The 27,651-nt window shown below is 44.2% G+C and overlaps 1 protein-coding gene across 3 annotated transcripts in view; it reads right to left on the reverse strand.

Moving 5' to 3' along the window:
• The window catches only part of RNF216 (ring finger protein 216), a 79,857-nt gene that overhangs the window by 34,710 nt on the left and 17,496 nt on the right, over positions 1 to 27,651 (reverse strand). For all 3 annotated transcript variants that reach the window (XM_026859033.1, XM_026859032.1, XM_026859031.1), the window contains exons 4-13: positions 26,604 to 27,461; positions 24,771 to 24,847; positions 20,968 to 21,070; positions 19,903 to 20,067; positions 18,816 to 18,930; positions 18,395 to 18,534; positions 17,412 to 17,462; positions 16,273 to 16,410; positions 15,120 to 15,268; positions 14,582 to 14,660 (exon numbers count right to left, since the gene is read on the reverse strand). In XM_026859033.1, the coding sequence (XP_026714834.1) occupies positions 14,582 to 14,660; positions 15,120 to 15,268; positions 16,273 to 16,410; positions 17,412 to 17,462; positions 18,395 to 18,534; positions 18,816 to 18,930; positions 19,903 to 20,067; positions 20,968 to 21,070; positions 24,771 to 24,847; positions 26,604 to 27,461 (1,875 nt within the window). The remainder of the gene's footprint in view (positions 1 to 14,581; positions 14,661 to 15,119; positions 15,269 to 16,272; positions 16,411 to 17,411; positions 17,463 to 18,394; positions 18,535 to 18,815; positions 18,931 to 19,902; positions 20,068 to 20,967; positions 21,071 to 24,770; positions 24,848 to 26,603; positions 27,462 to 27,651) is intronic.

Here is a 27,651-nt window from a genome sequence, read left to right on the forward strand (position 1 = left end):
TGGAAAAGTTACCAAATGACTCCTCCAAAATGCCTGTTTTTCACTCTGCACACCTGAAATACACCACAAAGGGTTAAAGCTACAGGATAACAAAATACTCCAAAAAAGAAGCTTTTATTAAAAAGTACCCCAGCTTTCACGTGCAGACAGAACAGCTACAAAAACAACTCTTTGTTCACATAACCTCATCTAACTATCCCTTACCCCAAACACGGGAACGAATGGCAAGGATCAAGGCTGAAAACAACTAAAGCTGAGAAGTTGGCAAGCTGTTCGGAGCTGGTTGGTGTAGTGCCTATCTCCATATCTAGAAAGGTTCAATGTGCTCATTCTGGGAGGCCAAAAGAAACTAAATATAGTAGCGGGCTACCAACAAACACCCAAACTGGCACGAGTTCCAGCTACCTGAAAGATCCATCCCTCTCTTTGCAGGCCACTCCGAGAGCTGCAATCCTTTCCCTTGTTTGGGGAGATGGTGCTATAAGGAGGCAACTTTCAGGTTTTACTTACATGGATAATTGCATACACAAACTTTAGGATGTAGGTAATGCAATAACACCACTGATACTCCCCTCTCACCCCACTCAGGGGATCATCTAGCTCTTTCAGATTGTTTTTTTTATTAAGCCTGACATCCGCTTGCAAATAAGAGGTAGCATCCTCGTTTCACGTGCCAGGAGCCAAGGCAAGGCCTCTTGCAGCAACTGCCTTAGCAGAGCAGAGACACCATCCAAGAACATCTGCTTTGTCTTAACCTCTGCCCTTTAAGGAGGGCCCAGAAAGGAAAAAAAAAAAACAACAAACCAAAACCCAAACCACCTTCTAGCTGCAGACTGGCTTTGTTAGTTTGTATGAGGCTGGATATCGTGGTGAGGCTTTTCAATACAGAAAAGGCCTTGGGGAGAGATGTTCATCTCAGCTTCTGAATGGCATCTCTGCCACTAACAGCCCATGGATATTGTGTTTTAAGCGGCAACCCCCAAAGACGACCCCAATTTTGAACAGGCTGAGATTTAGCTTAAAGGCATGCATGCTCCCAACACAAAAAATTAGGTCAAAGAAGCTTCTTTTGAAAAAATAGAGCAATAAAGCATTCTTTCAGATTAGCTTCACAGAGGATAAATCTCTGAGCAAATACAACCATCTTATCTTGTTGGCAAATGGTACGTTACAGCGTCCAGCTTTACAGGAAACATGTTGGTCTGGAGAACAAACTGACTTTTCATTGTCTAGAAAAATGCTGCTCTTTACTTTTCACAAGATTTGTTTGGTTTTTAAAAAAAACATATGATCTCTACGCGGTACCAAGCCTGCTTTGCCTCCTGCCTGACTCTTTCCTGGATGCCTTGGGACTTCCTAGCAACCTCATAGTAGAAACACGATCCGTCTCCTTTTACCAGAAGGATAACTTGTTTAAAACAAGATCCCAGCTGCCCTCCTGCTATTCCCCAAATGGGTGGGATGCAGTAACCACAGACCCCATAAATGCTGGGGGGAAGGCCGTGAAGCAGGCAGGGTTTTCGCAGCACAAGGAGGTAAAGCTTTTCCCAAACCCTCTGTTTTCAGCCTGTTTGTCCCTTCCCAAGTCAAACACTAAGAGCACTCACTGAGGAAAGCAGACACCAAAGAGCTAATGGGTGGTTACAGAAATGTCGCTGGCTGCGGAATCCAGCAGCAACTATGCCTGTTCAGTATTTTGGCACTGATTTATGACAAGTGTACTTGCATTTCCATTAGCTGCGGCTTTCTCAGTTGACCCCTCGGCTCAGAGAAGCAGACTCGACATTAAACTCCAATCAGTTTTCAGTACTGCTGACCTCATCCCCAAAACTCGCAGCCATGTTTTACATCAGCCAGGGCTGACGCATTCCATTAATGCTCCCCCGACTCGGGGAAACATCTGCTCTGTTTACACTGGTAGCAGCATGGAGACCACTTAAGCATCACCTCTGCTCCCCGAGCCCATGGCAGGAGGAGCAGCCACACACGGGCCAGGTCTGGACCTCCTGGCCCGCAGCATGATGACCCAGCCATTAGTTATTCAACAGGGCAGAGGTCGCTTAAACCATCAAGGCACAGGAGAGGTGTTATGTAGTAGCAAAGAAGGTGGTTTCCTTCAGGCTAGAAGTGCAAGCTTGTGAGAGGTATTTGTGCTGACTCCAGCTGAAGATGAGCAGGCTGGCTGGAAATACATAAGGATTAAAGAATGCCAGAAAATCATTAAATTTTTTTAACCTCAATGGTTTTACAGATTCATGTACTCAGGCAGAGATTCAATGGATACGGCTGATTAATGCAGGTTACAGCTCACACGTGGAAGGCATCTCACCTCTCTCTGTGCCAGCTCTCCAAATGGGTATCACTGGGGTGCCTGGTGCCAAACCCACCCTCGCACCCCTCCAACTCCATGGCCAGGACAGTGGTACCTACTCACAGCAAAGGGAAGAGACCAGATACCTTTCTGAAAGCAAAGCACAGTTCATCCAGAACAATCCCCCCAACCCTAAAATGTACCTCAGGCACCACCTTCTACACCACAGCTTACCAGCAGCCACCAGCTTCTTACTGGGAAAGCTGGACAGCTCTGCAATACCCATTCATGTAGGGGATGCTTATCTATCAGTACCACATAGAGGACAGTTATGGCAGGTCTCCACCAGATCAAGGGGATGCTACTACATATTTTCTCAAGGATTTTTGACAGCTAAAACCTATAACAGGCAAAACTCAAACACTTGACGCTCCTATTGTTCCAATGTTAGATGTACATTAAATTACCCCCCCTGATGTCTTCTCTTGCTGCTGGAAACTTTCTTTACTATTAACCATCTAGTCAAGGCTGTAGTTGCTAACAAGCCCACAAGGACACATAAAAACAAATAGTAGCCTTGGAATATTTGACAGCATCTGTCACAAATAAGAGACAGAGCGTGCCACATATGGGGACATTCAGCAAGGGTTGTAAGTTTTTATTATAACAAAGTCAGGAACACGATTGGCTGTTTCCATCACTGATCATTTCACTGGTACATAGATTTGCTGCATTTTAGATTTTTGCCCTTTTACAGAGCTTTGCAGATCTCAGACTATGAGCTTACACAACAGTTAATGCAAAAGGACCACAAAAAGACCTTGATTCTCACAGAGGTCTTGGGTGCTAATACCACTATTGAAATGCCCCTGTAAACAAAGCAAGAAATTCACCCCCAAAACAGCTTTTTTTTGTTTTGTTTTCCATTTAAATTGCACACTAATGAAGGCTGGTTTGATTTGGGCTGTGGCATGTAATTCAGTTAACTTAACCACACTGATCCTGAATGTGATAGCAGGTGGGAGAAGAATAAAAACTGTATTTGCTTTTCTGTGATACGTCAGGGAAGAAGAGTAACATGATCTGCAGAAACATTGCCCGTTTTTCACCTCATTCCCAGTGTCCAAGGTGTCAGCAAGTCACAGCTTTGCCAATTCCACCGCAAAGCTAAAACACTAACTTAAGAAAGCATTTTTATCGAATCCTCTTTCAGCTAAAGAGATGAAAAATCAGTAGAAAAGGAAGAAGCTGACACTGAATGAGACAATTCAAATTGTCCCTTTCCAGTTCCTCAATTCATGTTAGGGGACAACCACAGCTGAGAATTTCAATCTCTGGAGCAATTAAAGAAAATTAAATTCAGGGAATAAGGCCTTATGCACTCAAAGCTTCATTAACCCTGTCGCCTTTTAATTAAATATGTGCACATGAAATTTTGGACAGAAAAAAGCGTTTGCCCTACTGAATGCTCGGTTTTAATGGTAAATCAGTACTTGCCTTTCTAAAAAAAAAAAAAAACCACAACAAAACGCTGGGGTTGTAAACTCCAGACCTCTCCAGCTCCACAATGGATTTATTAAATACACAGCAGAAATTACTGCCTATCATCAGCTCCCACTTCATGGGAATGTCTGCTCTCCCTCAAACACTCTAAGTTGCACTAGCAAAGCTCTGCTTTGGGCTCGCTTCAAGATAACAGACAGCCCCACCAACACCACGGATAAACACGAGCCAGCATTTAGGAGTCCTACACTTAATATGATCAGTTACTACGGCTAGCTACAGCAGGATAGATTTTTTAGCCCACAGAGAGAGATTAGAGCAGCCAGCCTCTCTTTTAAATACTCTTCATCCTTACAAAAGGCTCGGGCAGGCGCCAAAGGCAGTGTGTGACCAGGACAGTTTAAAGGATAATCTTTGAAAGGGGATATTGTCAAGTTTGCCCAGCTTGCTTTGTGTGAGTTACCATCTGACTTGCGAGGGAGTCACGCTGCTCATGTGCTGGCCTCTCGGCTTTGTGGAGAATGTAAATGAAGCAGGCTACTAGTTTATCTGGATGCATGACTGCCTAGCAGGGACCGAGCCCAAATTGCTCTGATGCTTCCCCATATTAATCCAAAAGCAGTGTCACCCAACTGATGCATGCACACAGGACATCGCATGTACTGGGACCTGCAACTCAGAGAGGGAAGAAACACAGTTCCTTGCCCTGTGTCCAAGAGATTTCTAATGAATCTGCCACCTTGAGCCAGCCATCTCACCCAGAGACATACTCTCATCCCCTCATCACTAGGCAAGCAAATTTCTATCTCTGGGAGAGATTAAGACTTCAGTTTGTCTGTCTTTTTTTAAAGCATCTTTTTGGGACATGAACTTCCGTCTTCTGCCAGCACACAAGGATCAAGTTTATATTTTGTTTTATTGCTGACCTATGTCTTTTAGCTATTTTAACTATTTCAAAGATGACAACATGTGTTTAAAGAGATTACTTTCTCTGTCACTTACCATAAGAGCTGATACATTTTACAGTAAACGACACTTCCCTTTTCACACTTGCCCCTCTCTCAAGGAGCAAGCTAACATGACAGCACAACTGTTCACACAAGGCCTCCAAGGGATGCCAGATTCCCAAGCGGATGCTCTGCCCAATTGAGTGAAGAGGCACAGCTCCATTAAGCAGAAACAGGCAATTCCTTATGCTTACAGCAGCCCAGTATTCACAGGTTAATTGCTGCATTTCCAAAATAATGTTCTGATTTCATAGCAGCCATATCCTCTTACATGGAGCACAGAGCACTGTTTGCTGCTATAGGATGCCCTTGGTACTACCAAGGACAATCTGAACACATTGAGTGTGACAGGCTCTCACTGAATGCAAAAATAAACACAGCCACTTATGCTTCCTCAGCCTTTGACACTAACAAGGGAAGGGGCTTCCTACTACAGTGCCAGCAATGAAGAGCACATGAATTTTGTGATGCTTGTAGTGCTACCAGGCAGAACACAACTCACTCCATTCCTCTGCTCTGGGAAATTACAGGTCCATTAACCTTTTTGTGTGTGAGAGATGATCTTCCCATCTGCATGCAGCAAATAAGTAAGGAGGACACACATGGTGAACATGCACAGGTATGCTACTGGGTGAAGGAGGCCATTTCCAATGCAAACCTGCTCGTACAGAGTTCTGCTCCCCAGTTCTTATGCTATCATTTTATGATGGCAACATTTCCTGACCCAGTTTCTATCTTGCTCTTCATTCCTCTGCTACAAGTAGTAATTAGTAATGTCAGTGTTCTGGCTGGATTGCTACAGTCCATTAATAATGCAAGAGTAGTAACAGAGAGAGAGCAGAAGAAAAGAGGCTTGAAGGTTAAAAACAGTAAGAGAATGCATTTTGGGGGGCACTGGAAGTGGAGGGAGGAGGAGGAGGAGAAGAAATGCTGGCCTACTGAGATTATAAACCATGTACTTCAAAACATACCATTCCTTTCAGGTGGAAGTGGAGGGTGAGTCAGTCATGGTTAATTAGAGGATAATATGCAAATAAGAATGACACACAGAGGTGATTTTTACTAAATTAGAAAGAAACTTCTGTTTCACCTTTCCTTTTCCCCTCTAAACTCGCTGCCTCACCACTTCATGTTCCCATTTCTCTGTTACTCATGTTTCAGAGGTCAGTGCTAACCTGGCATCCAACACATGACATACACTGAAGTTTCCTCTCTCCAGAGGAACTTCTGCAGAGACCAGCCTGTACCTGCCCATCTACAGCCAAACCTTTAACGCCAGTAATCAAGCTGCTCCCGGTGCACCTTAACCTGAGGCTCTGCTGAAGCTGCTTACGACATCTACTCTGAACCTAAATTAGCGTTGGATTTACATAGGTAACCCAGCATCCCCTGTGCTTCCAAGGCCAGGGAGTCCTCTCCAACACAGACAGCAGCTCCCTCACAGCAGCAGCTTCACCGCTGTGTAAGGCACACAAGCCTCCTGATAACGCTGATAACGGGAACTTGCATCCTTGACTGCATCACTTTGGAACTTCCCCACCACTCCCCTTGTCCTGCTAAGTCTAGCATAGAAATAAAAGAAAAAATGAGCCTACAGGTTTGGTATTGATTCCTCAGCTGTTCCTATTGCTGAAGACTCACCTTGACAGTGGAAGAGCTAAACCGTTTCCTGCACACCAGAAAGGCAGCTTGTTTGGGGCTGACTCTGGTCCAACCCTGAAAAGCAGGCATCTTCTAAAAGGGTTGGCAGTCTCTAATTTTCTTAAGAATTTACAAGACGCATGAGCTAGCTTTCAAAGGGCATTCAGCAGACCTGACCAGCCTCTTCTCCTTGTGTTTGGCATTTACAGCTTCCTACGTGGTAGCAGACCTTGTTAGTGGTGATGTATGAAAAAAAACAAAGCATGTGGTCTTTCCATTAGCTGAAATCACACACATATCTCTCCTCCTTGCAATATATATTCTAATGTATCAGCTTAAATATGTTATTTAACTGCAGCATAGCTCTCTGTCACTTAAGAGAACTATTCCAAAGTCCTCTACCACCAAGGGCTCAGATGACCACCTAGAAGGGATAAAAAGCCAGCAGGATCATTGAGTTGAGCTCATGAAAGAGTGGCAAAGGAAGGAAAAAAAAGCTGGAAAGATCAGCTTCAGCACTGCACTGCTTTTCAAAGAGACCTTTCAAGTATCACTTCCTCTACAGAGAGGAAGTGAGAGGAGCTGAAGGTTCTTCGATACAAATAGCTTCCCCTCCACGACAATGATATAAAAGGATGGGTGTTTTTAAAGAGAAAAAATAGAAAAGAAATAAGGAAAGCAGGCCAGCCCTGAGCACACTGTGACCAAATTAGGAAACAAACTCTACTGACAGCCTCCAAAATGGACATCGTCTGCAGCAGTCTTGTATTAGCTCAGGAAGTCTGATGACTGTGTCATCTGCTGAAATCTGTTTATGTGCAAATAGAAAGGAGAAGCAAAACACCTCCTTGCACTACACATGCCAGGTTAGGCCACCTTACCACTCTGGCCCGAAGGAGAGAGTCATCAACCGCCCTGACACAATACTATTCAAAACCTCCACTGCTGACTCACGCCTGTCCAAAGATAACTGCCCTGGAAGAGCTAAGGTACAGCAAGATGAGGTGTACACAAAGGCAGGGATTTTTTAGTGCATTTTTAAAGTGTTTCACTGTGGCAGATGAAGCTGAGGTTAGAGATCAGTGACTACTACGACAGGAATGTGAGGGGGAGGAAAGAGAGAGGGAAGATGTAGCTTTTTGACTAAGGTCAGAACAATGTTTTTAATTTGATTTTGGAATAGCCTTTTTCCATTCTCTCCAACCTCCATTTCCACTGCAGCAGTGAAGTGATAACTCTGTTCCGATGCTCTGCAAAAACAAGTAGCACTGGGCAGAGTTTTAACCTTAAACTTGCCCCTGCTGCCATGGAGGGTACCTGCACTGAGCTCCCACAGCAGCCCTGGGGCAGCTTGGTGGCATTACTACCTGTTATAAGGACAGAGAAGTGACAGAGGCCAAGTTATTTTGCTGTTTAAAAATTAAACAAATCAAACAATCTGAGCACTCCAGTCCGTACAGAGGTTTAGTGTTTCTCTCCAGTGTTAGGGCAACCATGTTAAATTACTCCCTCTCTTGTTCCCTGCATGAAATGGAAGTACACCACTCCTTTTTCAAAGGGGCCTAAGGAGGAAAACGCAAAGCTTACGGCAGGTCTCATTCTCTGCTCCACCCTTAGCACAACTACAGCTTTGAGGCTCCTTCCAGCAGCAGCAGTTTGGCTACAGGACCTCTCCAGCAACTTGCCACAATCAAGGCAGCCAAACACCTTTCACACCACCCACCCAGGGTGCTCTTATTCAACCTCTCGTGGAATCCATCAGCTTATCTCCAAAGATGCTCTCATGGCATGTCTGCACTGAGCACCACAGGTTTGCAGCTGCTCTCAGTGGCTCCTTTGCCTAGATGGTGGCAGGCTGTGCCTGTGGAGAGAAGGTGAGACAAGACAGAGGCTGAAGTTTCCATCCCCACATGAAGTTGTGTTCAGCTTATTACCTCTGGATCTTTCCTCAGCAAAGGACAAAGCTATGAAGGGAAGACAGCACTGCTACCTCTTATGGACCTGACAAAGAGGTATTCACTGGTCAGTAAACAGTGGGAGAATTGCCTTTTCACTGAATAGATATTGCTATATAAGGGAGAAAGCAAGCACAGGAGTAAGCTTTGTTGCTTGAAATTACACTGACTTACAGAGTCTATTTTTAAAGAGACTAGTTTGAGTTCTTGCTTTCAGCAGGTCTTTTTTTTTTCTCCTCTAAGAGACAGATACCCCATTTAAACTGACCTCTTTCCTCAGGTCCATTTTCAGGCTGGGCTTCGCCCTCTCCTCCTCTGTCAGACTCATTTATCAAGTGAAGTATTTCCACATACCACTGCATAAATAGACTTGACCTTGTAAAAGCAGTAGCACCTGGGCTCCCACTGATGGATTCTCTCCACCCCACCACAGCAATTAACTTGAGATATTCTCAGAGCTCTTACAGACCCTTCCTATATGTCCCAAGGAAGGGTGGCAGGTCTATAGAGAAGGCAAAGGGTGATTCTGGGCTGATCATCATGCCTCCTCTCTGGAATGGGGCATTTAGGAGCAAGCTACTGCTGGTACCACTCAATTTTCAATTCCTGTAGCTGCTCCTAGACCAGACCAAGCACACACCAAAAAGCAAACTACAGGAACATGTCCAAGGTGAACAACTCACTCCTGGTCCCCAGCTTTCCTAGATGATCTCTCTCAGCCTGGAAGCAAACTGTGGGCATGCACCATCCAGCTCCCTGGGAAGCAAGGATAGCCCCTGGCATGTGGATTTCTTTTGTTCCCCTTGCAGCCCCCCACAAAAGTTAAGTAGCTTGCCCAGCATAAAGCTGGGGATGAGAAGATCTCAGCACTCGCCATGCAACTTTGACCCTACGTGCCTCAATGGGAAGGACCATGTGGTTTAGCACACGCATAGTCTTCCTACAGAGGACTGTACTTTTAAGGCTTTGCTGTACCAGGAGCACTCTCCTGTTATCTATCTCCCTTTAGGACTTGGCAATAAAATCTACTGGGGTGTTATCTGCTGCCTACAGTGACCTCAACCCCACCTTTGGCCTTGATCCCTCCCCTCCTGCCCATCCCTTTGAGGAGCGATACGGAAATCACCGGCGCTCCTGCTGCAGCACTGCAGGCGCTGCCCTCGATAGCATCGCCGCTCGCCCTGCCTGCGGCGCAGAGCTCCGCCGCTGCAGACGAGTTTCAATGTCCTTTTATGGAAGAAAAATGAAAATCGCCTGCCCAGCCGCCGAGTGCCTCAGAGCCGAGCTGAGATGACAGACGGAAACTTGCCATTTGTTGTGGTTTTGGCAGTAATAGAGGGGAGCGTGTTCCCATGCGCACCGCGCGTTTAAAAAGGGCGCAGCGAAGGCACTGAGCTGGACGAGAAAGCTGAGAGCTCCAGAGCAGGACGTTTCAGGGATGCAGTGCTGAGGAGGAAGATGGCAGAGTCATGAAAAGACGGCTTAGATTCTTCTGCCAGCCTGGACAAGCAGGAGACAGGCCTCTGGACAAAGGTGTATGCAGGCACTAGTGCTCCATTCCCAACCCCCCCAGTAAGACCCTTAACGAAGTCCTTCACACTGCATTTCCCTTTCTTCCTCATCTCAACCAATTCTGCTAAGCCGTATTCACAAAGACACAGGAGAAAGGGAATTTAAATGCAGGAGTTGGTTCTTGAGGTCATTGCCACCAGAAAGCAATTACAGGGGTCTGCCATAAGCGAGTGCCACCTTTGGCTCTGCTCTCCACTAAAGCTGCGGGACTAAGCTCTAAGTAACAATCAAATCTAAATAAATAGGCTCAAGGAGAAGCATACAGAGAACAGCAATAAGGACGGCTGAACAGAGAATGAGACGGGGCCATGGGACTTTCAAAATGTTTGCACTGCTGTCAGGAAGCTGAATGAGACAGCAGACTTCAACAGCTGGGAAAACATGTTGCAAAACAAGGAGAATTAAGTAATTCTCCATATGCACATCCTATTCCGAGGCATTTGGGACAAGCTCAATTTCTCCAACCAGAAATTTTTTTTTTTTTTTTTTTTTTTTGTGTTGCACACACACCCTGCCAGTGACAAATCTTGATACAGTTTAAGCCCAAAACCGCAGCACATCTGGAGTCAGGCAGGGCAGCTCCGGGCAGCAATGGGCCAGCCTCTAGCAGAGAAGTAATGGGCCCTGTGGTATATGTTGGATGACATCCTTGGAAGGCTCTGTCATCCTGGACACAGCCCAGGCTGCTGGGTACTTGATTACACAAACATTTCCCCTTACACCTTATAAAATACTTGTAACTGGATCATAGGTGGCTGAAGCATTACCCACCTCTGAATCACAAGCAGGTGTGTGCCCCATTACCCCTCAGGTACAGAGATCACAGGCAGTGCCATACACCCCTTAGCTCCTGCTGTAACTTTTAAGTCTTGTTGATCGTGCAACAATTTATTTCAGCAAGGCCACTCACATCAGAGTTGCTGCAAACCATACAACGCGACTTATGCTTATTAACACAGGTTGTGGAAGCAGTGTTAGCACCCTGCTAAGAGAAGCCATGTTCAGACACAGCTTGCTAGGCAGAGCTCTGTACAAGCTTAAACTTGTCTTGTTTCCAACAGAAAATGAAGGTTAAAAGCAGCTGGGTGCATGCATCTGTTTCTAGCCAGCACCTTGAAATCAATCCCGAGATGTTCGAGCAGCTTGAAAAGAAGTCCTCTAAAATACCAAATCCTGCACATTAAAAGTACACACGAGGATTGCTGTGTCCAGAGAGAAAAAAAAAAGTAAAGCAAAAGAGTGAAGATTTTATCCACCTGACAGAGGCACATCAATGCTCATTTTTCCAGTGTGACAGTTCCGATGGCCAGTGGGCAAACTCAGTCCCTAAACTCGGTCTCACTACCAGGATGCACTGAGGAGCCCTGAACAAGAGAGGGGGGCAGCTGCCCCAGCTGAGGGCAATGCAATTTAGCACTGCACAACTATACAGCATCCCCTCTCTGCGTCTCATCAGCGCCAGGGCAGGCAACAGCCGTACAATAAAGTAACAACAATTAAGCTATACAAAGGAGTTTTAAGGAAAAAGTCCTGGACAATCAAGTCCCTGCAATGTGGTCTGGCTAGGAAATGAGTGTCGAGGGTTTTGAGCTCCCCAGCACCAGAGGGACAGCGCTGCTCCCTGCATGCATTATTTCCATGGCAACAGCAGCTTTCACCTCCCCATCTCTTTTCTGGCTGAAAGCCCTGCAGTGCTTTGTGCTGAGACTGCAAAGCGGGGAGACCATCTCCCCCACCCGCAACATGGTGCCGGGGACAGCAGTAAGCAGCCTGGGAACAAAAGCCTTGTCTTCACCAACACTATGGGGTCTTGGGAGGAGGGAGGCAGGGCAGGAAGGATGGACTTCCTTTGCTGGTGGGAAACAGTACTTCCCCCAATGTGCAAAAGTGCACGCTCACTTCCCAGTGCTGCACAAGTCAAGAAGCAACATGTGCCCTTCCTAGTTTATGAGAACTGCCAGCTTTGGTTTGGTGTGTCAGAGCACAGGGAGGAGAAACACGCATGATTAGAGAGGAGAAATTCAAGAGCTGCTTCCACACAGGGATCCCTAAGCAGAGTAAGATGGAGGTTGACAAAGCAGGTTGGCAAACCCTGCTCTCACCAGGAAGCCTGCTCCAGGCATGGTCAGCGAGCTGTTACAGAGCAAAAACTCAAAACACACACACACACACACACACACGCGCGCATCCATCGGGTGGCTTGCGCAACATTTTTCCTTAGTTAATTAAGCTTTTCCTTCACTCTAAGCCCTGGCCACCTAACTAGGAGCCAAACTTCACGCCACACAGCTGGAGCCACAGTGGCCCTGGCAGATGGTGTGGGCTCATCTGCATGCTCTCGGCAGCTCTGCCCATTGCTCAGGTTACCATTAGCTACATGTTAGTCCCTGCAAGGTGCAAGTGACTGCAACTACAGGTGAGATGCATAAGCAGTGACCTGGGTATGCCTAGAGCTGCTCTTATTATTGAGCCCAACATACACTTACAATACATCCATAGATAGCCCAAATATGAACCAACCTCTCTGCAAGACTTAAAGGAAAGCCTGAGAATATCAACATGAACTCTCAAAGCAAGACAAAGGATCCAGGTGATGAAGCATGGGTCCACCATCTGGTCCTCCTCTCCCCACCCTGGAAGAGTCTCAGGGTTTCAGGAGAGGCACATTTTGACCTTTCTACACTTCTCCTCCCTTTAGGTTCAGCTGTGCAAGTGCAGTCCTTCCAACCAGAGTGGGGCTCCTTCCAGGATCAATCATCACCACCACCGAGGCTGCCAGAGGCACTGCTAGCAAAGCCAATGAATCCTCTCCAACCTCTGTAGCATTCCCTAGATTAGCCCTTTCCTCCCTAAGGGCAACAGTTTTCTGCAAGCAAGAGCATTAACCGAAATTATTCATTCTGGAGAGAGACAAGATAGTAAGAATATGAAGAACCACTGCAGTTGATGCTGTGAGACAACACCACATCCTGCTATCTGAATTCCTCACCCTCAACTTAAAATCCTCAAGTCATTCAAGACTTCTAAGAAGAGCACAAAGCTACTCAGCAGATTTTCAGCTAATGAATCAACACAAGCTGTCCAGGAAACTAGAAATCCAGCCCACTGGAATGCTGCAACCCCAGGGAGGGGGGACAGGCACTACTCTAGGAAGGAAATGAAACAGCAAACCAGAAGGAAAGGAACATTTCAGCACTGAGCCCTCTTACCACAGTTACTGTGCCGCATCACACATTTTAGAAAAAAAAAAAAAGCAATTTCAATTCGTTTTGCACATAGAAGCGTTCATGTTCTTCGAGTCTGAATTTTGTTCTATGGTGCTGACATATGTACATTTTGAAAACAATTCGGCTTTTGCAAAAAAAATAATTATTTAAACGTGAATCAACATTGCCACCTAGCGACTAGCAAGCCTCCTTGCTCATGACACTTGGATGATCCATCAGAATCACTTTTTTTTCCCCCCCAAATGCTAGAGGTTGATGTTAGCAAAACATATCTGGAGTTTAGAGAACTAAAATGGAATTGTGCATCTTTCATAAGCAGCCTTCCCCTGCCAGTAAGTTCAATTCTCATTACAGAACGCAAAGTTCACTGCTGGCAACTTCAATTTTTCCAGACAAGAGAATTTGACTTCCTATTACTTTCTCAAAACAGGCAAATGGTGGTATCATATCAATACAAGAACCCAAAGCTATGGCAGCTACAACCATAAGGTTAATGCACTCAAGAGGAATTTCAGTGATTAGCAGAAATCTCTGCTAGGGGACAGGCAGTTCCCTGAATATTGCACGAGATTTCATTGTTGTGGCTAAAGTTACGCAAGATGCCTTGTAGCTTCAGCACTAAACACTGATACTGTGCTGGCTTCGGCTCACTGGCATCAGATACAAGCAAGGTTCTGCATACATTCAGGAGACTGGAAAACACATTTCTATGCTTCTATTTTTCCCCAGAACAGATGGTGCAGAAGCAACAAGTTTTCCCCACTCCATCCCCCCATTGGGCCTGATGATTCTCCCGTTATGGCTATTAACAAACTTTGAGAGAAGCACAAAGATCTTCTGCCCTTTGAATGGCTCACATTTCAGTAAGCTATTCCAACAAGTTGGGTTTTTTTTTTGGTCGCTTCCAACTGAATCTCTATTCAGGCAACAGAATAAGAGAAAAATGCAGATGCTGTTTCTCTTAAGGATAGCCCATAAGGTTGCTTCAGCTCATTTTCCTGAAGTTTCATTAGCTAAAGGATTACAGTTTGGTTTTATGCCTTTTGAACACTCAAGCTCCCTGTTCACTTAAAACATTTCTGTATGTACAAGACAGCAACCTGTAGCATACATAAGCTTTTTTAGCCAACATCTTAAAAGGAAAGAAAGGAATACTGCTGTCTTTATCAACAGTGCCCTGAAATTAATCTGTCCAGACACACACTGTTATAGAATGTCAGTAGGATCCAGCAAATACTTTGACTGCTGTCCCATGCAGTCACATTAGATATTCATTCACCTGCTACTAGGAAGTGTAAGTTGTCCTCCCAGCTCTCCTGCCCAACACTTCAGAAGAGAACAAATGGCAAAATATCCCCCAATTACCTTTCTGCAGCGGGGATTAGGACAGCTGAACCGCTTCACATCATTGTCCAGTAGAGCTGGGAAGTTACAGAATGGACACCTGCAGCCCAAAATAAGATGTCATTAATGCAAAGTGCCAAAGAAATCTTCGCTGAAAGCGGATTTAGTCAAAGAGCTATGCAGTACTTAATAAGGCTGCCAACCAAACGCCTGCCGACAGGATGTGCTGACTGCTGCCTTTTTACTCATATTTCTTCGATCACTTCCTTGTTTGCAGTCAAAATATTATATGCTCAGCACTGCTTTTGACCATGTAATTTAGAGGATCAGCACAGAGCTGGCAAGCAAGTCTTGGGGGAGACAAGTCTATTGAATTTTAATCTGCTCCTAGTCAAAGACAGACCAACCTGAATAAAAACAGACCTGTGAAGGCAGAAGACTGAATTCATAATACAGCTCTTTGAAAGCTACCTATCTCACAGTCAGCATGCATTTAGGGTTTCAGGGAACAATTTTCTACAACAGTAAGCGCAGTTTGCATCCTCTGCTGGACACTTACCTGACAAGCTCATCCGCACAGGCAGCAGCCACCTCCTCCTCAGCTTTCCGCTCATAGTATTTACAGAGGATGTTCTCTGGAAGCACTTTCTCCAGCTCGCTGGTGGGGAATGAACATGTGCAACTGCCTTCCATGCAGCTGAGCTCTGACTAGGGTTGGAAGGAGAGAGCTCAGGTTCAGTACGATACTTGCAAAAAGCAAAACTCAGTACCCACGACATTTCCAAATAAACTAAGGCAAGAGCCTTGCTTAGAGAGAAAAGGGCTTAAGCCAGCAGATGACTGACAGAATGGGTTTGCTACAGAAAGAAGATGACTAGTTGAACAAATCAGACCTCAAACAAACAATGGGCATGAAGATGCTGTTGACAGCCAGGATCATGGTTCACTCACTCCAAGTCCACTGTGACCACACAGTGGCCCATTATTACTGTACAGTCTCTGCTGAGAATCAGCACTCTGCTTACAGACAGAATATTGCATTCTTGTCAATATGATCATATAAAATACAGCTGCCAGTTTATACATTTACATGTAAAATAGATCCTAGAGTACAAAAGCACCCCACAGTCTTATCATCATTTCTTGAGGCAAAGAAGCATGCACACCTCAGAGAAAGTTAATGACTTTATAGCTCAGCTAAGTACCAGGATAATTGCTAGCTAAACTGGAGACTAAAAAGGTTAGTAGTATCACAGAGAAACCCTAAATTAAGTTGGGATCACAGTGATATTATAAAGGACACTCTTAGCTAGGAGGAGACTGGCCAAGTCAGAGATAAGAGTGTATTCTCTCTACAGATACCATTGGTTTATTAAGTAGAAAACAAAAACCAGATGAGTGTAAATTATTGTTGTTATTATGAATGCCATAGAAAGTTTTCCTAATAATCCAAGTTGCTTAGCACAGAGCACAAAAGATAGACGTTAGCAAAACTGAAATCCTGTTCAGCAAAGATCCCATTGTGAAGTTGTTGGCCTCACTTGATGGAGAGACTGACTTCTTGGATTTGGATTTCAGGACACAATTCCATTAAAATATTTCCTGGGAAGTGCAGTTACATCTGATTTAAACAACAACACAACACAAACAGCAATGCGATCTCCCAGTAGCAATTTACCCAGTTTCCCCTCATCCAGTTGGGAAATTCTTACCTTCCCAGAGCCAAAGACTGCCTCCTGAGCATATTTAATTAGGCACTCCTTGCAAAACAAGTGACCATCTGCACACTGAGTTAGCTCTTCAAATGCAAACTCCCCATAACAACAGCGGCACTCTATCATCTGACCATCCTGCAGCCATAAACAGAGGTATTAGCATCATCACCAAAACATCAATAGCTATAGCAACATACAGACACATACAACTGCAAGCCATAAACAATGCCAGCATTAATTCTAAAAAAAGACCAACAGATATACACCATTCCATTACATATCCCATTTGGTGGTCCAAAGTGACAAAGCACAACCAGAAACTCAGTTTTAAGTAACTTAATATCTACATGTCCTGCTTGACAGGTTCCAAAAAGAACATATGGTGTTTAATAATTCTTAGCTCACAGGCAGAGAGGTATCTTGGTCTGGGGAAGATACAACTGAAGGAAAGCAGCAGAGTACACACCATTCATATGGGAAAGAAAAAAAAAAACAAAACAGTCTGCAGATCTGTTGCCGTCTAAAGGAACATTTACCCTTCTGCCTGGAGAGGCCTTGTCTTGGCCTCGAAACTGCAGGATGGAGAAGCTTGCCACTGTTAAAAAGTATGCCCATTTCTTCAGAGGTCTAACATCTTCTCCAAAGTTTGAAGTGAAATGGGTAAGGAGAAGGAAAAGGTAATCCACAGCTGCTGAACTTTTCTCTGTTTAAAGACAAAGGCCTGATTTTCAGGTTTTTAAAGAGTTCTTTCTGCAAATGAGGAAGGCCTTTTCACTGGCAGAGCTCCAACAACAGCAAATCTGTTTTCAACAGCCATAATGGTGGTAGCAAGAGCAAACCTGGTACTATTCTACTGCAATGTTTGTTCCAGCCAGTGTAGATTGAAGCAGCAGCTGATTGAATTAGTACAGATCATTACTACATGCATCAATGCTGTCTTGTTGGACTCCGCTCTTGCCTACCTCTTCTAAAAGCCAACACACACTGTGCAGGTTTTGCCAGCTGAGCAAAAGCAGCACACTGCAAATGCAGCTTCAGAATAGCTCCATTTCAGAAGCCAAAAGAATCTGTGAAGTAGTAAGTGCAAAACCGTGTCTATGCACAAGCTGAACTCAATGGACCACATAGATACTGACCTTCTGATACTGCTCCTCATTCATCTGCAGAGCAAGGAGAAAGTCTGCATGCTGCAAGAGAGACACGTGCATCTGTATTTACAGAATAGAGCAATTTTCCAGCCTCTACTCTTTTACATTATCTCAGGACTTAAAACCACCATAAAAGGCTCACTGTCTTCTTACAACATCACTAAGCCCACCCTTCCAATCCATTAAGCTATTTATGATTCAGCTACAACAGATGGGAGAAGCAAAGGCAGCAAGAACAAAGAACCAAATTCTGTATTATGGAGGGCTGCTGGTTCAGGTTTCCATGGGCAGAGATGATCTCACCCAACGGGCCCCTCCAGAGAAAGCCCCAAGAAACGTCAGCATTGTGTTTAAAAGGAGACACTATCCATCTGCCTAAGAGACAAGGATCTTTAGGAAGCTACTTTAGAAAGGACTGTAGGTGCAGAGCTGTGAATTCAGCCTCAGATAGGAGGGGAAGGCAGCACACCAGAGGGTGTTGCAGGGTTCTGCTTTGAAACACAGGGTCCTCAGCAGAGGTCAAGGCATTCTGGAGACAAGGGACTGCCAACTTGTGGAAGGCAGTGAGTGGACAGACTGCCTTGGGCCTGGTCATTATCCACCACCAACACTGAGCTGTAATTACAAGCCCTAAAGGGGCAGAGAAGCCTTGCTAACAATTAGAGGAAAGAATTAATTAGTAGAGCTTTTAATACTTTGCAGCAAAAATGGTTGAGAACAGTGTTAGCAAAAGAAACAGCTTTAAGTAAATATGAAAGTCTCTCTGTGTTTGGCTTTTTTCCTTCAAAAGTTATTTACTCAGGAAGTCACACATGTTAACAGGGAGTAAAGGGGCAAAAACAGTCAGTTACTCAATATTTTGTTCAGCGGTTGAATTTCTCTAAAAGGCAGATTTCCATGTTTAGGGGCAAAACCTCTACAATAGTTGAAGTAATCTGTACTACAAGATCAAAGTAGCTCCTCCCACTCACCTCTGCCATCTCTTTAACTTTCTGCTCATAGAATTCCTGCTCCAGTAGCACCGGTGGGAGAAGGGAGAGCTTGTCATAGGACCTCCAGTGCCGTCTCTTATTCTCCAGGAAGAACATGCGCTTCTCAATTTTCACATCCCCTAAAGCAGAGTTAAAGGCACAATGAAACGGGATGGAGCTGCCAGAACAAAGCTTAAATCCTTCTTCCTCCACACACTACCAGCTACATAAATTCAGCATCTCGAAGAGCACTGTACTAAGCAGCGATACTAATGAAGAATATCTCCAAAATAGATGCCAGTGACAGAAACATAGCTGTTTTGGGACCACACCCCTTTTCAAGAACAGTACTTTCTGCTGCAAGCCAGTTCTGCTTATTATAACGATGCTGAGAGGACAACACATTCAGCCTGGTATTTACCTTGCTCAAATTTGAAGTCTATATATGAATACTGATTCATTTCTTTCCTCCTTTTTCGTTTTCCACTGGTTTCAGGAGACAGCTCCTGCCATTTTTTGATAGCATCTGAAAAGGCCTAGAAAACAACATACAGACTTAAATCCTGTCTGTTCCTGGAAGAAAGCAGAAGCACATAATTCAAATCAAAGCCCAGTACAAACATGTGCATAAGACTGATCCAAAACTGGAAAGTCTAACACCCCATACAGAGGGAAGTATACCTCCTGCCTTTGCTCACCTTGTTGTTTCATGTGCTCATAAAGCAATCTTTCCATAAAAACAAAATAGTTGGAACAATACTTCACAACACTTCAGCTATTAACTCAAATACAGTCAGTGTCTACTCTGATACAACAGAGCTGGTTTGGCATTTTTTTTTTGTTGCTGTTGGGTTTTTTATTTAAAAAAAACAAAACACTGAAGCTCAAATGCTCAGTGCTCACTCAAGCAAGTGAAGAGACGAGTTTTTGTTTTAGTGAAGTCCTATAACAGTAGAGAAAGAAGCTCAAGCAAGAGCAGATCCAAACCACATTTACATTCAGTTTGTTGATACTTAAAACAAGCAGCTCTATTACAGTAGAACTCTTAATGAAGAATATAGGGCTCATTCCACAAGTCATAATAAGAAACAAGACAGTGAGACTCAGGCTTCTTTTCAATTACATGTAGTTAACTAATAGCAGCAGTTAAATGCTTTAAGATTTAGCTAAATATCTAGGCTTTATTGGCAATTATACTGCACTTCAGCAGCAACACACAGAAATGCTTCTCAGTTTAATGCATCACATACCATCAACTAGCTAGTGTTTCCCCAGATCTCTTATCAGAGAAAAGTAAAAACTTCCTGCAGTGTTCTGTCTGGCCAATAAATTCTGCAAGTCTCTACTAAATGGATTAATACTTCTTAAAAGGAAAGGTGTTGGGTTTTTTTTAAAAAAGCCCATAACCACACTCCAGCAGATGATATAGTAAGGCAAACGACATCACACTGCTCTCCACAGACACAGGAGATAAACCTAGGAAAGAAAAAGGACTTGAACTGGAGAACCTTTCGTGTGATTGCATAGTGTCCCTTGAGTTCATGTAGTGCCCACTTAATGTCTTGGCTGCTCAGCATTTTGAAGTCTGCCATAAGGAGGTCAGCTGCCTGAATAAAGCATCGCTGATCAAGTGGGGCAAGTTTGGAAAAGTCAAAGTAGTCCACTTTAGGCACCTAGGGAGAAAACACAAAATATGTAAAAATACTGCTATAAATACACACAAGAACACCCCAATCCACTCTTTCAGTGATCAGGACCTTCTACAAGACCACCCAAAATTCAGGGTACACGGCAGCCAGTTCTGAGCACCTATCTAGTCATCAGCTTTGAGCTCAGCACAGGTGTGAAGTCTACTGGTCTATGTGCTTGTGCAGGTAACCTGCCCTGAGCTGCCCCACGCTGCAGCTCTGCTCCTAGCAGGAGCCACGCCACGTTGTTTAAAGCCATTGTGCATGGCTGCATGAGACAGCAAGGAGAGGATACCTTGAAGTTACTGCAAAGTGTGAACAACTTTATGGGCTGGAGGTTGAGAGATACTTCCAAGAGTAGAAGGTGGTGTTCAACATTTCTCTCTGGCCACACACAGCTATTTCACTCAAAGCACCTCAGAGAAATTTTTGCCAAATGGACTTCAAAAGCATAAAATCAAGCAGCTGTAGGGGTTTTCAGTCAGAAGGCTGAAAGGCAATGCCTAAAGGCCACACAAGAGAGACATGAGGGCTGAATCTACATCATGTAACAGAACGACCACGGAATTCTTGTATCAGTTATCAAAATGAACATTTCAGATGGGGCAGCTGACAGGCGGGCAGAGCAGATGGTCTTACTTAAGGCAAAAGAGCAGACAGGATGCAGCTGTACAACAGCAAAATGGGAAAGGTCTTGGAAGTCATATTGCAGGCAACTAACTATTGCTATTTAATGCCATTTTAAATGTGCCCAGAGGCCTCCTAAAGCAGGGCTCAACCAAGCACTCTACAAATATGCACTAATAGGACCAGACATCCCAAGGTCCACTCAGGTTGAACAGACTGGAAGAAAGGCATGCTATAGATGAGGAAACTCTCACTTGCCTTTGTCTCATCTTGGCTGGCAAGCAGGCTGCTGTTGGGATTTAAAACCATTCTGCCTTCCTTCTTTGGGTAATCTGGATTTTCCAGAAGAAAGTTACAAAGTCTGAAACGATAAGTATAGTTACTTCAGCATTTGGGAGCTCAGGTTCATTATTCCTTGCTTGTCCAACTTTTAGTATCCTATAATTACAAGGCTGGGCAAGCAAGTCACATCTTGTCCAGTAAGAACCAAGTGAGGTCTTTTTACTAGAGCAAACTGAAAGTAAATGACTGGGAATTAAGTAGAGGGATTGGCTTTATGATTACAGAAGGAAAAGCAAATACATCTGTCTTTCAATAAGTATGTTTACTTATGAGAAGCTTGTATGGGTGAGCTGCTAACCAGCCTACATCTCTCCATGCTAGAGGTGAACAATCAGGCTTACTTCCCCACACACATCCATGGTTAAAACCATGTAAAGCAGTACCTCCTTCGAGCACATGTCAAATCCTGCACAACAAGTCAGGGTGTACTAACTTTCTGCTGCTCTGGCATTAACATTATGAAGACCATACAAGAAACAACAGTCACAACATTAGCATCTTTAACTGAAATCTAGCTGTCAACTACTGTGGTTAATACAAATGCAACTATGGAAAAAAACAGCATACAAACCCTTATAAAACTTGTGAAAGGTTGATGTCTTCCTCAACAATAGATTACAGATTTTAATTGGAATTAAAGCCTCCAGTCTCTAACTACTTTCACATTAGAGCAGAGACAGAAGCATGTTTAGGCCATGTTTACATACAGTATGTACTCTAAATATAAATTTCATTATAATAAAGCTTGAAATCACACCAGCATTGTCCAACTTCGACTAGAAACTGGTCTAGTCAGAACAGCATTTAGAAACTAGTCACTAAAAACTGCTGACAAAAATGCATAACTAGCCTGTAAATGCAGCATACCTGAGGGTCCTATCACAATCATAACTGTCAGGTGAATTTAGTTTAACTGAGTATTTCAACTTAGAAAAGACTCTAGCAAGAAGTTTCAGAATACCCCATTGCTGGAGATCCACAAATACTTCAGAAGCCCTTTTCAGAGGGAAGCTTGCTGTAGGCTATCTGTCTGAATCAGACTGTCACAGCTTGTTCTCAACCATCACTAACCAGCTGTAACATAAGCTGTTCCTCAGTTTCCCCAGCTGTAGAATAATATCCTTCTGAAAGGAGCTAGGACAAGCAATTAACATTTGTAAAACTTTTTGAATGAGAAGGTGCTAGGTTGCAGCAAAGACATAATTGCAGCTAATTTACATTCCTGATGTCAGAAATCAGTCCCTAATTAAGAAATCTGAACTGGCTTGAAGCATTAACGCACTATCAAGGCATGATTACTTTAGCCCTGCTTTCACATTCAAAGCAGAGGCATTTCTTTTTGTTTAATCAGGTATTGACATATTGAGCCAGAAGCTTTTGACTGAGTGTGAATGCTTCTGCACACAAAAGCTGAATAGATGATACCCTGCTAAGAGGAGCTCCCACATCTTATCTTTCACATCAGTTGAAAGTTTTAAGACCATCATTTCGGAAAACAACAAAATATCTTGGCGCTGGGCATTTAATAGCTTCCAGCCCTCCCCCCTGCTATCCCTTTTGTAGAAGATAACTGTTTTAATCCAACAGAACAGCAACTTCAAGGAGCTCAAATCACTGCAGCTCAAACGCAGGGGTTTCAGCTGGGGCACAGTCAGAATACATTTGAACTATTCTGCATGTTGCCATTTCAATGCCCAGGATTTTCAGAGATGTTAACCTTCAATGTATGACAATTAGTTAAGTGGGTCCCAGCGCGCAATGCACGCACACTTGCAGCACTGGTTCATTAATATCTGCACCGCAGGACACAGAGCCAGTTAAAAGCCTCATCCCTGCCCAAACCCAGCCACCCTTATTTATTATATTTCAAGCCTGATTCAGCTTGACATACCATGGAGATCAAAGAGACCCTGCCAGCGAGGCTGACCAGTGCTTTGACCCATTTGTTCTCATACAAAAGAAGCAGTGACAACTCAAAAGATAGTTTGGTTAAAGGAATAAAAATATGGAGAAGAAATCTTTATCATCCAGTAAGTGGGTAACGCACCGCTGAGCAGACACTGTAGATGGCCTACAGGGAAGCCTGTAAGCACCTTTTCATCTCACTGGGTCTGTGGCACACAATAGGAGAGAAGAGATTTCGGAGCAAAAAGGGAAGGAACACATTAAGACTGATAGAAGCCGATAGTGGGATTTAATTCTATCAGGCTTCCCTAAATCCCTGCAGGACACAATGACGAGTTTTTTCACACAATCTGTGAGAGGGTCCTGCAGCCAGATGCTTAACTTCAATGGCCAGATCACTCCAAGGAATGGCCCTACCAGTCTTCTACACTCCCAACACAACCACCCACACCAAGGTGCATCAAGTACGTGGTGCAGGCACCTGAAAGCTGCTCTCATGTTGACTACACCACTGCTATAGGGCAAGCACTTTTGAAACACAAGGAAGAAGTTTCAGTCTGATGACTTTCTGACCAAGAAGCCCCACTTTGGAGACATGACTTCATAACACAGGCAAAGACAGTAGAATAGGAAATCTATGCCCAACGGATGGGATCACCCTTAGTCCCTTGCCAGTTAACTTACTTATGGTCCAATAACTTATTCTAAGCCTCACACACTTAAATAATGCTTAATTAGTGCCCTAGTTAACCAGAAAGGGCATCGGATTCATACAAGATAGAGTGAATACTCTGGCAACCAACACCTATTATTCATTCTTGTATCACATAATAACTAGTTTCAAGATCTTTGAGACAGCAGTGACAGCTGCAGAGAGAGAGAGAAAGAAAGAGGGGCCACCTAGCATCAGACACAAGTCATGAGTGATTTACTTCAAACCATTCTCCCCTCTGTGTTGCTGGTGCCAACACACGCAATCCTTTGCTCTTCAGCTGTGCAAGCTTTACCCCAAAGGGTAGGGAGATGATGCAAGTTATCAATAAGGTTAATGACTTTTTTTTGAACTTTTGATTCTAACATGACTCCCAGAGTTATCAAGCACAACGAATGCTAAAGTATTCTTGAGTTGCTAATTGGGAAAGCAACAGTCCTCAATGCTGATTTTCCACTCCTTTTATTTCCCTTCTTGCTCAATTTCTGCTCAGTTTGACCAAAATCAGCCCCTCAACAGATATCTACAGTCAATCCTAGCAGCCCTGAAATGTGTTTCCTCTATTCTATCTGCAAAAAGTGATGTGAGAGAACTCAAACAGTACCACTGATACTTGATGAACTAAACAGAATAAAAGTCAACATCATTACACTAAATAAGGGAAACCAAAACAGAGTCAGTTGTACCTGGAAAAATACAAAAGCCAGTGAAATGAGCAGGTAGGAAACTATTTTTTCCAACTCAAAACTCACCAATCCACCTTTGTACCATGTGTTATAGACATTATCTAAACACCTTAATCCTGATATTCACCCTTTTTATGAACCCTAGTAATAGTTAAGAGGAAATATGTAATATCTTTAAATAAGCAAATGATCTTAGAAGCAGAGAAGCTACAGCACAATGTCAGAATTAGAGAGGATTTAAGAAAAGCTCTATTGGAAGGGAAAAGACATTTCTCTGCTCTTTGGCAGTATCAATGCAGTGCTGTCTCCCAACTTGGATATGCTCTAGAACAGCATCATTAGCAGGTAGGGAAACGGAAATGTGACTGCAGCCAGACTGCTGTATGATGTACTCTGGCTTTTAGCTCTATACTTACACATTTAAGTCATAGCAGTCCTTGATGCTGATTAGCTCTTCAATATATTCCTTCTTCACATCTGGGAATCTTGCTTCCTACAGTAGGAAAAGCTAAAGGTTACGTAGGTATTAGAGGAGCTGTGTAGCACAACCTAGCAACAGCACCAAAGACAGATTTATAGGTAATTATTTGGCATGCTCCTGAGACAAGGACCAAAATAGATTTCAAGAGACCATTTATATCCATCCAGCCTGGATACTGCAAGCCGCTGGCTTTCCTTTGCTCCACAGGATGATTGCTAACAGCGCTCTCTCACAAAAAGAGTATGTATAGTGATGTGAATGCCACAAGCAGCTGGCCTAATGAGTGATTCGGGATGGAAAGAAGACAGGCACATAGGTACGATCTACAACACAAGAAAAGCTAATATTTACCTTCAGATAGAAGATTAAGCAGTTCCAGATTGTGTGCTGAAATACAACATTCCAAAGCAAAAGGAAAAAAACCCAACAATACATATACCCACCCAAAACACCCAGACACACTAGCAATTAGGTCAGAACAGACAACAAATCTTCACTGGCATTTCTGTGGAAGCCCTCCCAGCATTAGCCACGTAGCAAAGAGCACCCTTTGCTGCTCTCTCTTGTTGGGTTTCTGTACAGGTATTGCAATCGACTGCATCATATGATATTTTGCTTTGCAAGACTGGACAATGCAAGAATATCTACCTACCCATCTCCAGTCAAGTCACTGATCAACAAGGTCTTACTTGGAAAAAAATCGAATTTTGTTGGACTGCTACTTAAAGCATATAAAGCAACCCCAGTTTTCCCAAATAAAATCAGACACAGGATGCGGAGGGAAGACTTGGAAAAGATGGGAGTGGGGGTGCAAGACAAGAGGCAGTAAAATATGCTTGTTCGCAAAAAAACATTTCATAAGGCATCAAGAGATACTCTTCCTCCCTAGCAATCAAGGGGAGGAATGTGCACTGGAGAGGAAAACAGACATGTGAAGCATCAGCACATTTGTTTTCTTTTACAAATACACCATGTTGCACAAACTGCTGAATATACCAAAGGTTAAGGAATACCCTCCTTGGCTGTTCAGTTCTTGCAGCTAGTGCTGTTCATGCTATATTTCACATGCAGAGTCAGAAAGGAGTGTGTGAAGTTAACATACATGAGCCTTCATGCTGCTTATCCAGTATTCCCTCAGTGCTACTGCTTGGAAATCCACACTGCAAGGGCAAACATTACCCCTGACCACCATGGTAGCTTTAACATGGCCATGGACCAAACTATATTAGGAGAGTCAGCTGAAGGCAGCCATGGCCCTCAGCTGCATGTCTCTAAGCTTTCTCTACCCCACCCTTTATCCCTCTGCCAGTGTTTAGTCTCAGTTTCACTGATATAGCTCTACATCCGTTCCTAAACCAACTCTATAGAGTTGGGTTAGGAATCAGTCAGACAAAAACAAACTAGCAGAACTGAGAGGGTGCGAGCCTTTAAGGAACCGATCCCTATGATTTTACCTCACCATGCCCTTGAGACACTACAATCAGTTCTGCTAAATCTCTCTGGCCAAGAGCCCACCCCAAAGCAAACAGTGCCCTTGAGATCTGCATCCTCTCATCACTTCTGCCACAGTGTTGGGGTTAGTTTTTTAAACCAAAGTTTTCCAAGACAGTTCACTGCATGCTCCTCACACGGTGCACAGCTGAGTCTCAGCCAAAATGAAGAGGATTCGCAGCTGAAGTCAAAGAGCATGTGAAACACTACATACCTTGAAAAACCTGTCTGAAAATAACATGCACACAGAAGGCAAACAAGCCCTGGGAATACTTACTGTCTCTCTGATGAGCAGCGCAGTGAGGTCTAGGGCCTGTCCAGCAGCATCCTGTTCTGGCACATTACTAGTGCCAAATTCATGAGAACCCTGTGTGGGGAATGCTGGGCCTGGCTGTTCATTGTCAATCGCTGCCTGCTGACCCGTTTCTTCTGGTGGATGTGCTGGCTGGGGCGAAGCAGGCCCTGGAATCCCATCCTGCTGTGGTTCAGGACGGGGGAAGGCTGGCCCAGGAGCCTCCTCTCCATATGCCCTCAAAGATCCTGGCTCTGCTTCAGGCTGCCCTTGCTGAGGAGCACAACCATTTGCCACAGCATGGGGCTCGCCTTCCAACGGCTGGAAGTGGGGGTGATCCAGCTGGTTGTTCTCGTGAATCTCCCCGTCTGTGGTAGCTGCAGCAGGTGTTCCTCCAAGGTTTTGTTCTGGCTCCAAATCCTCTTCTTGCTGTCCCTGGGCTTCTACCTTTTCTTCCTGTTGTGGTGGAAGATCTGTGTTCTCCAGACTAATGATTTTTCTGTTAACAACAGGTGGTGGACTTGTCTTTTTTGATGGAAGCAAACTTGGGCCAGGCTCCTGGTTACTTGTAGATTCAAACCTGGGGCCATTAAGCTCAGAAGGTCCAGGCTGCTGCAAGGCAAAGTTCATATTCTCATCCTTGCTTGGTCCAGCACTGCTCTCTACTGTGTGATTATACTGGTCTCCCTGGCACAGCAGAGTTGAGACCTCATCTTGCTGGTATATGCTCCTCAAGGGCTCAACAGCACTTCTAGATCCTCCTTCTCCCACAGTGTTTGCACCCTGCCACAGAGCAGCAGGTCTGATGACATTAGGACGCAGAAGCTGCTGATGCTTTGGGGTCTAAAAAGACGACAGACAAAAGTAAGTAGGAATTCTTGTCTGCATGTCAGAATCCTTGCTCCAGATAATCTTTTGCATCTAATCAAATTTCTGATGGGAAACAGATGACAAGTCTGTTTATCAAGGTGCTTAATATGGCATAAAACTGCAACTCACATATCTTTGTTTCACTGAACTCCATCCTCAGTCT

This window comes from Athene cunicularia, assembly GCF_003259725.1.
Source record: "Athene cunicularia isolate RWA chromosome 14 unlocalized genomic scaffold, athCun1 chr14_part1, whole genome shotgun sequence".
NCBI lineage: Eukaryota > Metazoa > Chordata > Aves > Strigiformes > Strigidae > Athene > Athene cunicularia.